We start from the raw sequence: 17,398 nt of genomic DNA, 5'->3' as shown, positions 1-17,398 counted from the left end.
CCAACTGGCCATGCTGGCAGGGGCTGATGGGAATTGTAGTCCATGAACATCTGGGGGGAAGGCTGAGGGACTTGGGAAGGTTTTGTCTGCAGACGAGGAGACTCAGGGGGAATGTGAGTGCTCTCTTGAAGTATCTGAACGGCTGTCACTTAGCGAAGAAGAAGAGTTTGGATTTATACACCCCCCTTTCTCTCCTTTAAGGAGCAGCAGTGGTGTAGGAGGTTAAGAGCTCGTGTATCTTATCTGGAGGAACCGGGTTTGATTCCCAGCTCTGCCGCCTGAGCTGTGAAGGCTTATCTGGGGAACTAGATTAGCCTGTACACTCCAACACGTGCCAGCTGGGTGACCTTGGGCTAGTCACAGAGCAGCAGTGGCGTAGGAGGTTAAGAGCTCGTGTATCTAATCTGGAGGGACCGGGTTTGATTCCCCACTCTGCCGCCTGAGCTGTGGAGGCTTCTCTGGGGAATTCAGATTAGCCTGTGCACTCCCAAACACGCCAGCTGGGTGACCTTGGGCTAGTCACAGCTTCTCGGAGCTCTCTCAGCCCCACCTACCTCACAGGGTGTTTGTTGTGAGGGGGGAAGGAGATTGTAAGCCCCTTGAGTCTCCTGCAGGACAGAAAGGGGGGGATATAAATCCAAACTCTTCTTCTCTTCAAAGGGGAGAAAGGGGCTTACAATCCTTTCCCTTCCCGCCTCCCCCCACAACAAACATCCTGTGAGGTGGGTGGGGCTGAGAGAGCTCCAAAGAACTGTGACTAGCCACAAGGTCACCCAGCTGGCATGTGTTGGAATGCACAAGCTAATCTGCTTCATCAGATAAGCCTCCACAGCTCAAGCGGCAGAGCAGGGAATCAAACCCGGTTCTCCAGATTAGAGTGCACCTGCTATAACCACTACACCTGTTGGCAGCAGAGGAGAGGGCACTCAATAATAGTTTTAAATCACGGGCAGAAAGGTTTCGACTGGATATTAGGAAAAAAGTTTTTGTACAATAGGAGTTGTGCAATAGTGTCATGGGCTGTCGAGGGGGGAGATGACAGCCCCGCCCCTACTAGCAGTATTTAAGCAGCAGATGGAGTGACACTTGTCTGGGATGCTCTAGGCTGATCCTGCATTTGAGCAAGGGATTGGACCAGATGGCCTGTTTGGCTCCTTCCAACCCTATGATCCTAATATGCCTTTAGCCTGTAAATCATAATGAGGACCATCAACCCCCCCCCACCCCCACCCCCACCCCCAATAAATGCCAGCACCACTGAACAAAGCCAAAGAGAGATTATGGAGAAGTATCTAAAGCAGCGATTCCCAACCAGGGTTCCGTGGTACCCTGGGGTGCCGTGAGCATGTCCCAGGGGTACCGTGGCAATGCTACCAGCCCCCCTCATTTTTGTGGTGTCTCCCGCTGGCACCAGCAAGGATATGGAGCTGGCACAGGGGGCAGGGCCTGCCGCAAGGTCAGCAGTCACTTCCCCTCCACCTTCCCTTCACCCTGGGAGGGGAAGGTGGGGGGTGGCAAGCAGGGGAACTGGGAGGGGAAGGTGTGGGGAGGGTGGCAGGGGTACCGTGAGATATGAAGAGTGAGGTCAAGGGTACCATGATGTCGAAAAGGTTGGAAAACACTGATCTAAAGAGTCTTCTGGACGTGGAAGGAGAAAATCCTACAGGCTGCGGGGGGCAGCAGACAGAATAATGGATCCTGATTGACAGCTGACATTCCATTTCCCAGGAATAAAAGGAAGAGGTGTCAGCAAACTGAATGGAGCAGATCCCGGCAAGAGGAGGCTCACTTGACCGAGTTCTAGATTTTAAAAAATCTCCTTCCTTGCATGTGGGAAACTAACACAGCTCAGGAAAAAGACAGGCCTATAAACATGTTAAATAAATAAACATCCTGCGTTGGGAAAATTATGCTTGCTCTTCTCACTGGTGGGCTATGTTCTATCCACGGGGTCGGGGGTTTGTTTGTTTTAAGGGGGGGGAACAGTCGCATGAATTCTCCAGCCCACGCACTTTCTTGTCCGTGCTTCTGAGAATTAGGTCACAAGTTCACTGAGGCTACGCGCAACTCTCCAACTAGCTGCCGGCAAGTCAGTCTCCGTTAATCCAATTTTCTTTCGCGTCTCCTGCCCTTCCTCTGAGAAGACCTAAAATGGTACTTGTGGAGCTACGAAAGGTAGAACTGAGGCAACCAGAAACCTGCCTAAATGTGCATGTCTGTGTGTAAGGTTGTTTCGGTTTGCTAACAGCCTGAAGTTAACCTTGAGTCTACATTCCTTCATCTGGGCGTTGTGCCCAGACCAGTCTGTATCTCCTTCTTAACCTTGCTGCGTGCTTGCCATCTCTGGCTTCTGTTCTGTGAATCTCTGTCTTGGTGGGAATAGTGGGATGGGAAAGCAGGGTTGTTTTGGGCTGGGATTTCCACGGGAAAACATTCGCCCGTAAAAGCGGCAGCTGGGGAGAGTCTGATCAGATTCCGCATTGTCTGTAGAAGATCATGATTGCCAGTCAATAAAGAGCTTTTAAAGTTACTGTTGGCCTGGACTTTTCTGGTTCCTTACACTGTGTGAGTGAGTTCAACCCTTCTGTCTATTCCCATCAATTACAAATCAACATCCTGCAGTGATGTCATTTTTTCCCCCTTCCTGTTTACTGGAGATCAGAAGTAAACTGGTTAACTCAAATAGGGAAGGGAGGACGGAGTTTTCGCAACACTACAGATTCTTCTAACAGACCAACTTGAGGGCCTGCTCTGGCATCCAGCACAGCTGATCGGACAGCTTTCCATGGGCTTCAGCCAAACTACTTGCCAAGGAAATCAGAGCAAGAGCTGAAAACCTGGCCCGATCTAGCATTTCCCTTCTAGATTCCTATCTTTGTCCCAGATGTGATTTGTCAGGACCCTGCAAGGGCCTGTATCCTTCCCATATCTTTCTCGGAACTTAAGCAGGATGTGGTTTGATTTTACAGAAGAAGAAGAAGAAAAGAAGAAGAAGAGGAGGAGGAGGAGGAGTTTGGATTCATATCCCTCCCTTTCTCTCCTGTAAGGAGACTCAAAGGATCTTACAATCTCCCTTCCCTTCCCCCCCACCCCCCCACAAGAAACACCCTGTGAGGTGGGTGGGGCTGAGAGAGTTCTGAGAGAACTGTGACGAGCCCAGGGTCACCCAGCTGGCATGTGTTGGGAGTGCACAGGCTAATCTGGTTCCCCAGATAAGCCTCCACAGCTCAAGAAGAGAAGAAGAGAGTTTTGGATTTATATCCCCCCTTTCTCTCCTGCAGGAAACTCAAAGGGGCTGACAATCTTCTTGCCCTTCCCCCCTCACAACAAACACCCTGTGAGGTAGGTGGGGCTGAGAGAGCTCCAAAGAACTGTGACTAGCCCAAGGTCACCCAGCTGGCATGTGTGGGAGTGTACAGGCTAATCTGAATTCCTCAGATAAGCCTCCACAACTCAAGCAGCAGAGCTGGGAATCAAACCCGGTTCCTCCAGATCAGAGTACACCTGCTCTTAGCCACTGCTCTTAGCCACTACGCCACTGCTGCTCCTCAAGTGGCAGAGAAGGGAATCAAACCCGGTTCTCCAGATTAGAGTGCACCTGCTCTTAACAACTACACCATGCTGGCTCTCCCAGGCAGGGTGGGGGCGGGGGTTATACCCTGAACGGCCACAAGCTCTTGAACTGACCCTGAATGGCCACAAGCTCATGAACTGCCAGAAATTTATTAGTAGAGTGGCTGTTTACTTTGCTTTATCTGCAAGGACATTTTTATAACTTCTGACTTGCGTAACCGGCTACTCAGGTAACGCTGCAATGCAAACTTTTAGTAGCAAAATAAATTCTCTGACTGCTAAACATACTTCCACCCTTCCTTCGTCGTGGCCTAAGTGTTTGTTCAAGTGGAAAGAAAAGTAATACATGAATTCAGAAGAAGCCAGAAGACCTCACCTCTCTCGGAGGAAAGAGCAACAGGCGTCCTTGATGTTCTGCAGCTGCAGGAAGCTGGCCCCCATCAACAAGGACTGGACATTCTGCTGGTCGATGGCCAAGTGTCCGTTGTAGGCAAAGTTGATCAGGGCTTCCAGGGCACTGTGTGGAGTGCAGAAGTGTCAGTTGTAGTCAAGCACACCTGGCTTCATCAACCAACTCAAAACCATCTAATAAAGAGTTTCCCAACACGGTGCTCACAAGTACCCTTCAATCTTGTCAGAAAATGGGTGGAGCAATGGAAGACAGGCAGGGGCGTAACGAGGCAAACTGTAGCCCTGGGCAAAACCTGAGTTGGAACCCCCACCCCCCTCTGGCAGCCACACCACCACAACCAATTTTTTTTTTTGCACCAGGACATTCTTTGCTAAGGAGATGGGGCTACCCTTTTGAGGGTCCATAACTTTGGACCCCCTGAACCAAACTGCACCAAGCTTGGGAGGTCCCATCAGGACAGACTCCAGATGATACCCTGAAATTTTGGTGCCAATACATCCAAAAATGCGCCCCCTGCAGGAACATCCCAAAAATTTGCCCAAGAATCTTTGTTCTGCATAGCTATCAATGGGGGTTGCAGTCTGGGGGGGAGGGCACATTTCTGAAGGCACAGTCTCAAAACTTTCATGGTCTCATCAGGAGACTACCCTAATGATACCTCCCAGGTTTGGAGTTACCCCAGTTTGTCTAGGGGCCAAAGTTATGGACCCTCAAAACTGTAGCCCCCAATCTCCTATTAGCTCCCACTGGAAACAATGGGGGATGGGACACCCCCTTTGGGAGTCCATAACTTTGGACTCCCTGAACCAAACCTCACCAAACTTGAGGGGTAGCATAAGGACAGTCTCCTGACGATATGCTGAAATTCTGGTGCCGCTAGCCTAACAACTGCGCTCCCTGCAGGCCAAAATGGAAAACCACTAAAAATACCAAAAAATGAACCCTGCATTTTGATGCCCCCCACAAGGTGATGCCCTGGGCAGCTGCCCACCTTGCCCAATGGGCATTACGCCCCTGAAGACAGGGCTTGTAATTGGTTGCCCTCAGTGGAGCGAAAGGATTTTCCACTGGAGGACAAGGAGGACTGGCAAACACTTGGGCTTTCGGAGGCTTTCAGAGCTGGAATTGATTGGCTGTTGTTGGGTTTCCAAACACGTGCAAATGTGCCTCATCCTGCCCCCTTCCCCCGATCTATGAGGTGGACAAAATGTACTCCACCACACAATCACTCCACACTGTGCCACTGAGAAGAGAGAAACATATCATACCATGACATGACTCTGAAGACGTCAGACATAGATGCTGGAGAAATGCTGGGAGCAAAAACTACCAGACCACAGATGCACCGCCTGGAAAACCCACAACAGACACCTGGGTTTTCCTTAGTCACTGGGTGGTTCCATTCCCCACTTAGTATTTCCTTCTTCCACAAACGTATGAGAAGGGACGTGTTCTGTTTGCTCCACACTCGAGGCAGTTTTCCTCATTTTTGTGGCGCTAAGGCTCACTCATGTCCCTCTCGAAAAAATTCTGATGGAGACCACAGCCTCAAAAAGACTGTGGACCCCTGATGTAATATATTTGAGAAGCAAAGACCACCAGAGCCCCTAACAAATTCTACAGCAGCTCTCTGGTCCTTATTAGACTCCAACAACAAGCCCTCCGGGGGAGGGCGGTATACCAGTTTAATAAATAACAACAACAACAAGCAGCGTGAAGATAGACTTTACTGCCAGAGATCAGCTGGGAGCAGTCAGTACGCTCTCTGAAGGCCTGCTGCAGTGTGAAGGAGAGGAATATTGCTGCCCTGTCCACATAGAATCGTAGATGGACTTTACTGCCAGAGATCAGCTGGGAGCAGTGAGTGCGATCTCTAAAAGTCTGCTTCAGTGTGAAGAGAGGACTCCTGTTCCCCCGTCCACATGGTAAATGGCAGCCCAGTCCAAGCTCCCCACTGCCCCCACCCCGAAGGGTTACCTTGGGTCCATGCCCTGCATCACTATTTCATCTTGCTTGCATTCCATCATGTCGTTGGTGAACATGGCATGGAAGTAAGGGATGGAGGCAGCCAAGACGATCCGGTGGGCACTGAATTTGTGATCTCCAACCTGCAGAGAAGCAGAAGACAAGAGACAGTTGAGTTATCTGGCCTGAATCTGCCTTTGGTTAACAGGGTGGAGATCTGGACCTTCACTCCACATTGTGAAGGGCTGTCAAGCCAAGTTCAGTCCGAAAAGAACTGTTTTGTGTGCATAAGAAGGCAACCAGGATCAGTAATCAAGAGAGGCAATTTTTAGAGCCAGAATACATACATACATACATTCATTCATTCATTCATTCATTCATTCATTCATTCATTCATTCATTCATTCATTCATTCATTCATTCATTCATTCATTATATTTTTAGACCGCCCTCCCCAGTAGGCTCAGGACGGTGTACATCATAATTAAAACATACAATAAAATATAAAACAGTAGTTCCATCTGTAGTTTAAAACAATTTTGACACCAATCCGTGGTATACCCCCCTCTTACAAAACTTTACTGTCCAACTTTACTATCTTAAGCTCCTTCTCTGCTTGCCAAGTTTAAGGATCTTTCCGTCTAACATTTCTCAAAGCAGTACCACTCCGGGAGATGCTTTGTCTACGTGGATGGAATGTTCCAGATACACTAGCTCACCTGTTTACAGGCTGTGATAAATTTTATTGCTTATGACCACCATGACCATGATGGGAACTGTAGTTCATGGACATCTGGAGAGCCGCAGGTTGCAGACCTCTGGCTAGTCAAAGTTCTCTGACAACTCTCTCTGCCTCACCAACATCACAAGAAGAAGAAGAAGAGTTTGGATTTATATCCCCCCTTTCTCTCCTGCAGGAGACTCAAAGGGGTTGACAATCTCCTTGCCCTTCCCCCCTCACAACAAACACCCTGTGAGGTGGGTGGGGCTGAGAGAGCTCCGAGAAGCTGTGACTAGCCCAAGGTCACCCAGCTGGCATGTGTGGGAGTGCCCAGGCTAATCTGAATTCCCCAGATGAGCCTCCACAGCTCAGGCGGCAGAGCTGGGAATCAAACCCGGTTCCTCCAGATTAGATACACGAGCTCTTAACCTCCTACGCCACTAGGTGTCCACTATGGGGAGAGGAAGGGAAAGGAGTTTGTCAGCTGCCTTGATTCTCCTCACAGGAGGGAAATGTGAGGTATAAATCCAAACTTCTTCTTTCAACCCTTTTATCTGGAGATGTTGGGGTTCGAACCTTACACATGCTGAGCAGAGAGGTTCTACCGCTCAGCTGTGGTCCCTCTCCAAAGCATCCACCAAGACAGCAAAGTGGAGAGGGAGAAAAGACAGGGCGTTACTCCTCTGGGAAGGAGCACAGCTTATATTTCGAGAGACGACGTTGCCTGTGCTGCAAAACTGGCTGGAACGGACTCCAGCTTTGATTGGCACCGGGAAGCCATCCGTGCTGGGATCGAAAAGCGACTGTTGACACACGGCAAGTTAATTAACATTCCATCGAGAAACATTTATGCCAGTGTGCTATTTTCAGCAGCTGTGACAAACAGCAATCATGTGCGAGCCATCTGGGTGTGCTTTATTCGACGCCGTTCTGGTTCCACCAGCTCCTCCGGTACGGCGTGTTGCAGCTCCGTGTGGGGTTACCTGAACGAGGTTAGTGGGCACAGGCGAGATAATTAACAGTTGGCGGTAAAAATAATACACCGCAAATTTGGAGATGAGAACCCTGATCAAGAACTAGGAGTGAATCAGCAAAGAACTCTGCTGGGGCAGGGCAGCTTTTGTATACATTTTCTGGAGGGATACACTTCCAAATTCACTATTCAGATTTGGGAAGGTTTCTGGCAACCAACAGAGTAGCAGTGTGAATGGAACCTGATAGAACAGTGATGGCGAACCTTTTCGAGACCAGGTGCCCAAACTGCAACCCCAAACCCACTTATTTATCGCAAAGTGCCAACACAGCAATTTAACCCGAATACTGAGGTTTAGGTTAGAAAAAATGGTTGGCTCTGAGGCGTGCGTTACTCGGGAGTAAGCTTGGTGGTAGAAGGTGGCTTTGCTTTGAAGCAACCATGCAATTCTTCGAACGGGTAAATCACAACCCTAGGAGGGTTTACTCAGAAGCAAGCCACATTGCCAGAAACCGAGCTTACTCCCAGGTAAAGGATTGCACTTTAGTTCTTTGCATGAAAATCAGTGGGTTTAACAGCGCTTAACAGGGTTACCTATACTGCTTCCCCAAAACTAGGTCTTAGGTTTAATGCTAATAATTGACCCCAGCGATCCAGGCCAGCCTAGATGTGTGTGTGTGTGTGTGGGGGGGGAATTCTCCCCCCACATGATGAACTCTGTTTGTGCGTGCCCACACAGAGGGCTCTGAGTGCCACCTCTGGCACCCGTGCCATAAGTTGACCATCACTGTGATAGAACCTCAGAAGAGCCCTGCTTGTTCAGACCAGGGAGGGTTCATCTAGTCCAGGGGTCTGCAACCTGCGGCTCTCCAGATGTTCATGGACTACAAACCCCATCAGCCCCTGCCAGCATGGCTGATTGGGATTTGTAGTCCATGAACATCTGGAGAGCCGCAGGTCGCAGATCCCTGATCTAGTCCAGCATCCCGTCTCACACAGTGGCCAACCAGCTCCTCTGGAGGTCCAACAAACAGGGCATAGAGCATAGGTGTCAAACTTGCGGCCCTCCAGATGTTATGGACTACAGTTCCCATCATCCCCTGCCAGCATCATGCTGGCAGGGGATGATGGGAACTGTAGTCCATAACATCTGGAGGGCCGCAAGTTTGACACCTGTGGCATAGAGGCCTTCCCCTGACATTGGCTCCTCTCACTGGGATTCAGAGGCCGACTGCCTTTGAACATGGAGGTTCCCTTTAATCACCATGGCTAGTAGTCACTGGCAGACCTCTCCATAATGAATCTCTGTAAGCCTCTTTTAAAACCCTCTATGCCTGAGGCCAACATCATGTGACACTGAATTCCACAGTTTTATAAAGAAGTATTTTCTTTTGTCGAGCAGGCAAACGTTTTGCTCATTTATTTGATTGAAGCAGCTGCCACCTGTCTTTCTCTACAACCCCTTCCCCCACCCCAAATGCGCTAACACAGATGATAGCAGGTGTCCCCACAAATTAACATGCTCCAAAATGTCCTGTCATTAACCGCCTCGCTTAGGTCTTGCAGACGGCGCGGACGCTCACACCTGCCCATTAATTCCACTTTGGGAAACAAGTTGAAGGTAACGCTCCTTTGCAGCCCTTTGTACTGATTTAATGAGAACCTGTTCTCTCCTGCGCACATCCGCCCCTGAATATTAATAGACCTGAGCGCATCACGAAGCCTTCTGCGGAGCAGCTCTGCAGAGGACATAAAAATGCCAGCGTTCCACAGCTGCAGGACTCCACAAACATTCACACACACACACACACACACACACACACACACACACACACACACACCCCTGGACTCCGGCCTGAATTACGAACTCCCTTCCCTCCACACCCTACCTTGCTGGACAGGGAACATTCGGTTTCGCAGGAGGAATCCCAAGGAAAGTCGAAAAAGCTTTGTTTGGCTCAGAGACAGAGTCGCGGATTTCATGAAAGCCTTTTCAAACGTACTCCTTTCATTCCACTCATGAGCCTTACTTAAGACTCTCTCTCTCATCCCAAGGGGCAAGGGGAAATTATAATATGCCTCCGAATTTAAACAAAAAAGTGATTCGCATTTTTATTCTTCTTTTCCACCCGGAGGCTCAAAGTAGGATCTAAGAATCTCACTGTCTCCCTCTCCTCTCAACTGATGACACTGAAAAAGAGTGCCTAGCTGTGTTTTGGTGGTAGAGCATTTGCTTGGCATGCAAGAAGGTTCCAGGTTCAAATCCTGCCCCTCCAGTTAAAAGGACCAGGCAGTAGGTAAAGTGAAAGACCTTTTCGTGCCTGGAGAGCCGCTGTCGAGTCTGAACAGACAGTGCTGACCTTGATGCGTCAAGGGTCTGACTCAGCATACAGCAGCGGCGTGTCGTCATGTGTCACTGACGGTGCCGCCCTCCAATTAGCTTTATGGGATGCGGCTCTAGTTATGACTCCACTGAGAGCGAGCGAAGGGTGAAGTGAGGCTATGAATGCACCCTGGGCCCATGTGATCACTTAACCTGTTACAATACAGTGGCACCATGTGACAACCTTATGTACACAGACGCATACTCTAGGACAGTGATGGCGAACCTATGGCACGGGTGCCAGAGATGGCACTTGGTGCCCTCTCTGTGGGCACACACACACAGAGTTCGACATGTGGGGGGCGGAAAATCACACACACACACATACCCCACACACACATCTAGGCTGGCCTGGGCCACTGAGTACGGCATGCGCGTACTGCGGTGAGCAGGCCTGGTGCCTGTGCTCCAGGTGGTTGCTACCTGGGGGGGGGGGGGGCAGAGGAGGCAGAGATGCTAGAGAGGCACAGAGCAGTGCATGCAGGACTTACTGGAGGCTAGAGCAGGCTGGCCCCTGCTTGAGCGGGTGGGGTGGAGGAAGAGGGAGCCAACCAGTTTTTTCGAAACTTAAACCTCAACATTCAAGTTAAATTGCCGGGTTGGCACTTTGAGATAAATAACTGGGGTTTGGGTTGCAATTTGGGCTGCACTCGGTCTTAAAAAGGTTCGCCATCACTGCTCTAGGAAAGTTGTTCTTAACCTTTTTTGGGTCACAGATCCCTTTGAGGGTCTGATGAAAGCTATGGATCCTCTCCCAAGAAAAATGCATGTAATGCACACAGAATTCTGCATACATTTTATTAGAATTAATGACCACTTCCTAGGAGAAGTGCTATAATTTACAAGGAAAGCTGTAAGTAATGCACACAAAGTGTGTTGTCAGTTTTCCAGGGTGTATGGCTGTGTTCCAGTAGCATTTTCTCCTGACGTTTCGCCTGCATCAGTGGCTGGCATCTGAGAAGATGCCAGCCACAGATGCAGGCGAAACGTCCGGAGAAAATGCTACTGGAACACAGCCATACAACCCGGAAAACTCACAACACACTTGTGATTTCGGCTGTGAAAGCCTTCAACAATACAAAGCACACAAAATTTAACAGATTTAGGCCAACCGCGCTTATGGAAAATCACAGACTCTCATTAGATCTGTAGATCGGACGGATCAGCTACTGATCACACCCAAACTTTCAGTCCTTTATATTATATTACACTGTAAATATGTGCTGTTTCCTTGCCTACCTGGCACTGAGCACAAACATTAAATGATATTATAATAACTAGTCTGGAACAACAAAATTACAGTGCGTCTGTGAAAAAACTACATTTCTGCCTTAACATCCGCAGTGGCCTGATGCAAACAAAGACAGGTACCCATCTTCATAATGGCACAGCAAGTCTTCTTTACTTCCTGTCAATGGGGAGCTAGTCTAGATGTCGTAATATGGCAGGGAGCAGGTTGTATGTTTACCTGACTGTATACAGCAGAATTCCATGCTACCTGACACTTGTTTGGAGGGAAATAATATTGGGCAGGCCAATCCAGAGCAACCGGCAGCGGGACTCAGTGCCGCTTCAGGGTCACCCCGTTGCTTCCAAGAGGGCTTCTCGGCAGCGTAGGGAGACAAAAAAACAGAACAAAAGCCCTGGCTGAGGCTAGCTGGATTTTGCTTGGGCCAGGGACCCCCTGCGGACGTCCACTCGCTGAACGCAGTTGTCTCTGGGGGACACATACCAAGAGAGGCAGTCTCACAGGTAGGCAGGTCCCAGACTGTTAAGGGCTTTGTATGCTAGTTGTGGGGGGGATGGTAGCTAGGTGATTGAGATACATTTCTGGAACCATGCAACTGCTTAAAATAACAAATTGCTGCTGCTATAAAATAACAAATTGCCTTATATAAAAAGCTTTATATAAAGATCTAGTAAGTGTTCAAAAGGATCCTGAAACTAAAGAATTAAATATTATATCTACAGTTTTTAAAGTCTCTGCCCATGTAAGTATCTCATTGGAGCAAAAGTGTAAGCTACGCACGTAGTTAAAAAGATTGTCAGGTATCATTTTAAAGTAAAAGAAAATTAATAGAGACTAATTTTGATAAGCAAATATGTTATAAAGTTAAGCTCCTTTAAATATTATTAACTGGATGGAGCTATGTTATTTGTTTACTGCGTTTTGTATGATTTGCTCCTTTATTTGATACTGTATGAATTTTATGCTGTACACCGCCCGGAGCCGTTCGGGGATGGGGCGGTATAGAAATCCAATAAATAAATAAATAAATAAATAAATAAATAAATAAATATCCACTGCCATATGTGCATTCTTCCCTTGATCTTTACTTTATGGCTTCACACGCTTTGTGGACAACTAGGCTTCCCCTGGTACTCCTGTCCCATGGGAACTGTGTTACATTCGTTATCTTGTAGGGCAGGAAGCCAGGTGGCTTTCTCCTGCTATCTGCCGCCGTCCTTGGGACGCCTTAGCTCCAAGAGTTTGTTTTTCACAAACCCTTGGAAAAACGGGAGGAGGGTTCTTTACAGGGGATAAAGGGAACGGCGAATGCCAGTTTCGTCAGAACTGGCTTTACCAGTGTGGTGCTTCGATGCCTATTCAATAAATGCTACTGATGAATACTTCAGAGTTTGTTTATTGGTTTAAGGGACCGAGACCTAACATTAGTAGCAAACCCTTCAACTAGATCTGGTACTCCACCCGGAGCCAGTGCATCTAGCAGAGCACCATGTTTGCCCACTGCAAGCTCCCTGTAGGAACTCTTGCTGCTGATTCTGAACCAGTTGGACTTTCCAGAGCAAGCCCACGGGGTGGCCCTGCGTAGAGCAAGTTGCAGTAGTCTAACGCAGAGGTGACTGTTACGTGGATCACTTGTGGCCAGGTTGGTCTGAGACAGGTGGGGCACAAACTGCTTCATCTGGTGTGGATGGAAAATGCCATGTGAGTTGTGTGTGCCACCTGAGCCTCCATCGTCAAGGAGGAATCAAGGAGAACACCTAAACTCTCTCTCTCTCTCTCTCTCTCTCTCTCAAAACAAACAAACAAACAAAACCCAGACTGCAGTGTGCTAACAGACACTTGCCCACTAATTCCACATTGGAAAACAAGTTCAACGTAATGCTCCATCACAGCTCTCTGTAACATTCCCCAAATTGTTTCCTTCAGATAAGCCCCACCTTTCGAAACACGGCATTCCCAAGCGGCTCAGCCACACGACCCGCCCACCTTGGGTTTATCCAGATAACACGGTCAGCTCCATTGGCCAGAAAGAGCAGGATCTTAACACTGTGTGGGCAGAAGGTGCCATTCTCCACCATTCCTCTCTGACACCTGAAGTTGCAGGAACCACAGGGAAGCACAGTGCTGAAAGTTGCAGTGATGGGGCTGGAGGGACAAGGAGTTGAAACTGCTCCTCTTCCCTGGACTACAGCTCTACTAAGAGGAGGAAGGCAATTTCCCCTCCATGTCCCTCCTCCTTTTAACTGTTCTTGCCATAACTTGGTGAGAGTCCCTTTGCCCACTCCTGGGTTTGGGAAAAGATCCCTCATGGGACCCTGACGCTCCTTTCCCAATCAATCAGCGTGGAGGCCATGTCATAAGAACATAAGAACTAGCCTGCTGGATCAGACCAGAGTCCATCTAGTCCAGCACTCTGCTACTCGCAGTGGCCCACCAGGTGCCTTTGGGAGCTCACATGCAGGATGTGAAAGCAATGGCCTTCTGCTGCTGCTGCTGCTCCCGAGCACCTGGTCTGCTAAGGCATTTGCAATCTGAGATCAAAGAGGATCAAGATTGGTAGCCATAGATCGACTTCTCCTCCATAAATCTGTCCAAGCCCCTTTGAAAGCTATCCAGGTGAGTGGCCATCATCACCTCCTGTGGCAGCATATTCCAAACACCAATCGCACGTTGCGTGAAGAAGTGTTTCCTTTTATTAGTCCTAATTCTTCCCCCCAGCATTTTCAATGGATGCCCCCTGGTTCGAGTATTGTGAGAAAGAGAGAAAAATTTATCTCTGTCAACATTTTCTACCCCATGCATAATTTTATAGACTTCAATCATATCCCCCCTCAGCCGTCTCCTCTCCAAACTAAAGAGTCCCAAACGATGCAGCCTCTCCTCATAAGGAAGGCGCTCTAGTCCCTCAATCATCCTCGTTGCCCTTCTCTGCACTTTTTCTATCTCTTCAATGTCTCCCTCCTTTATGGACCAGCTTGGGTTACCAAAGGGCCATCCATCCTGCCCCTTCCAAGCAGATGGGCAGATAGTTATCTCCTTGTAGGAAACTCCTGTCCACCCTGCTGGTCATTTGAGCATTTTATTCCTCTCTTCCTTGGGAAAGAGGGCTATTCCCAGACCACTGGGGACCCCCAGGTGGACCTCGAAGCATCTCACATCTCCTGGTCATCACATCTGAAAACACAGAGGAATCTGACCTGTATTGAATCAGAACGCTGGTCCATCAGACCAGAGGTAGCTCTGCAGAGACTCAGGTAGAGGCCCTCTACATCACCTGTTACCTGATCCTTTTTAACTGGAGATGCCAGAGATTGAACCAAGCACACGCTCTTCCACTGAGCCATAGCCCATCTCAGTGTGAAAGTAAACACCATCTCCCTGTGGGTCTCCAACATGGCTTGCAGCGTTCCTGCTGCATCCCAGTCAGCCATCAGCAGGCCGACGTCCTTGAGCTACCCACCTGGACAACTTTAAAGATTTGAGGTCACTTTGCAGCAAGTCCACATTCCTAGAGTTACGGAAGAGAAGGTAGAGAGGCCCCAGGAAGAGAGCGGACTTATTAACTCCCTTTTTAACTGGAGCAGCAGTGGCGTAGGAGGTTAAGAGCAAGTGCACTCTAATCTGGAGAACTGGGTTTGATTCCCCGCTCTACCACTTGAGCTGTGGAGGCTTATCTGGGGAACCAGATTAGCTTGTGCACTCCAGCTGGGTGACCTTAGCCGAGTCACAGTTCTTCAGAGGTCTCTCAGCCCCACCCAGCTCGCAGGGTGTTTGTTGAGGGTGGGGGAAGGAAAAGGAGATTGCAAACCCCTTTGAGTCTCCTAAGGAGAGAGTGGGGGGTATAAATCCAAACTCTTCTTCTTCTTCTCTTACTGGTGGATTGAGCCCCTTGGGGTGATAGTGATCACTTGGCCTTCTTCACCTCTTCACCTGGGAATTTTACTTTGTCTAATTTTTAAGTTTCATCATATGTTGTGGGTTTGCACAGTTGAATGAGGTTAATTGATATAATCTGGAGAACTGGGTTTGATTCTCCGCTCTACCACTTGAGCTGTGGAGGCTTATCTGGGGAATCCAGATTAGCCTGTGCACTCCCACACACGCCAGCTGGGTGACCTTGGGCTAGTCCCAGCTTCTCGGAGCTCTCTCAGCCCCACCTACCTCACAGGGTGTTTGTTGTGAGGGGGGAAGGGCAAGGAGATTGTAAGCCCCTTTGAGTCTCCTACAGGAGAGAAAGGGGGGATATAAATCCAAACTCTTCTTCTTCTTCCCTCTCTCTTCTATGCCCTCACAATCTTTCCCTTCCTGCTGTCTCTACTGCCCCAAGCGTGTACTCGAAGAGGATAACTGATGTCAACAAGAGAAGCTTGGAGAATGGATGTTCTTGATTTTTTAAAAAAAGGAATGATAAGTGCAGCCCTTTAGCAACAGCTAAGTAAGGAATCTGCTGTCCAACATGTTTCGTGCCAGCAAATCAAGGGCTCAAGGAAGCCGAAAGGGTTGCTGTGCCAGCCCCTGAGCATCGCTGTGGCTTCCAAGCACGTGGAATTGTGGCAGGACGCTGCAGGCAACGCTGTACAAGGGCGAGCGCCTTTTCGCCAACACCCTTGTGTGTGTGGGGGGGGGGGGGGATCATGACTTGACAGAGGCTCACCAGAGGCCTTTCACTGAGAACTCGGTGTCATCTGAAAATCATTTGATCTAGGAGAAGTCTGTGCTACAAAAACAGAATATCTCACAGCCCCGATGGAACAGCAGCTTAGCTGAAGCTGATCATACTTGGCACTTAAGGATATCACCAATGACATATTAATTTAAGAATATTCCCACCACTAAGTTATGCATCTGCATAAATATGTCACTTATGGGTAGTGGAATGGCTATGCCAGCAGCTATTAAGAAGAGTTTGGATTTATATCCCCCCTTTCTCTCCTGCAGGAGACACAAAGGGGCTGACAATCTCCTTGCCCTTCCCCCCTCACAACAAGCACCCTGTGAGGTGGGTGGGGCTGAGAGAGCTCCGAGAAGCTGTGACTAGCCCAAGGTCACCCAGCTGGCGTGTGTGGGAGGGCACAGGCTAATCTGAATCCCCCAGAGAAGCCTCCACAGCTCAGGCGGCAGAGCTGGGAATCAAACCCGGTTCCTCCAGATTAGATACACGAGCTCTTCACCTCCTACGCCACTGCAGTCGAATAAATGGGGGGTCGGGTGGGGGCAGGGAGGGGAGCAGCAAAGAATTAGGAAATTCTCCCACTCCCAAAGGTCAGCGGCATGACTGTGTCCTAAAAATAGATGAGTGCTTCCCTGCTCAAGTAGCCCTGAAATTCAGCTGTCCAGTACCATGGCTTGGTTCCTACAGCTCCATCGCTGACATCTGGGGCTCGATTTCAAAGACAATGAAGGGGAGACGGGATTTGGGGGATGTATAAGTAATGGCACATATCCCCCAAAACTGTACTTATGCCCCCACCCCCAACTGTGGAGGGCACCAGGAGACATTATGGAATCAGAGCCCTTCATAGATTAAAAAGCCTTGAAGGCGGGGTACAATTAATTTTCGCTTGACAAAGTACCGGTACTTTCCCCTTCAATTCTAATTAATTCTTCTAGCTTCTATGTGATTAGAAGCATTAAACGCTTATAGAACCTACAACAGGTGGATCTATAGAGTTAGATCCTCATAGCATTTCCTCTGACCCTAATCTCCTCCTCCATGATACTATAAGGCTTAAGCCATTAAGCTCGAGCCGGCCGGTGTATCCATTAAGGCCCCTCTTCTTCTTCAACTGATTCTCAACGCCCAAATCATGCCTCGGGGACCTGAACTCGAGACTTGTCGGGAGAATTTCAGAAAGAGTCTTCTCAATGAACAGTCTGTCCTTTCTCTGCACACTGCGTGAGAACTCCAAATATATACAAATCCCTACCATTTTGATGCTGTCCTGAGAGGCGTGAGACCATATTTTGTAGTTAGTGCAGATCTCTGACTTGAAATGTACAAGCGATGGGTTACCTCCGACCATCAGTTTCCACCCCCTATAGAAACTCCCCACCACTACTGCAGACCCCCAACATGGCACTGAGAACAATTCATGAGAGTTCTTTGAACACCTACTGCAGAC

The 17,398-nt window shown here is 48.9% G+C and overlaps 1 protein-coding gene across 2 annotated transcripts in view; it reads right to left on the bottom strand.

Moving 5' to 3' along the window:
- Positions 1-17,398, bottom strand: part of KLHL18 (kelch like family member 18) — a 42,987-nt gene that overhangs the window by 16,278 nt on the left and 9,311 nt on the right. For both annotated transcript variants that reach the window (XM_048510885.1, XM_048510886.1), the window contains exons 2-3: positions 5,963-6,093; positions 3,950-4,090 (exon numbers count right to left, since the gene is read on the bottom strand). In XM_048510885.1, coding sequence (XP_048366842.1) covers positions 3,950-4,090; positions 5,963-6,093 — 272 coding nt within the window. The remainder of the gene's footprint in view (positions 1-3,949; positions 4,091-5,962; positions 6,094-17,398) is intronic.

This window comes from Sphaerodactylus townsendi, linkage group LG11, assembly GCF_021028975.2.
Source record: "Sphaerodactylus townsendi isolate TG3544 linkage group LG11, MPM_Stown_v2.3, whole genome shotgun sequence".
Classification (NCBI taxonomy): Eukaryota; Metazoa; Chordata; class Lepidosauria; order Squamata; family Sphaerodactylidae; genus Sphaerodactylus; species Sphaerodactylus townsendi.
This window is presented reverse-complemented; position numbering and strand designations above follow the sequence as displayed.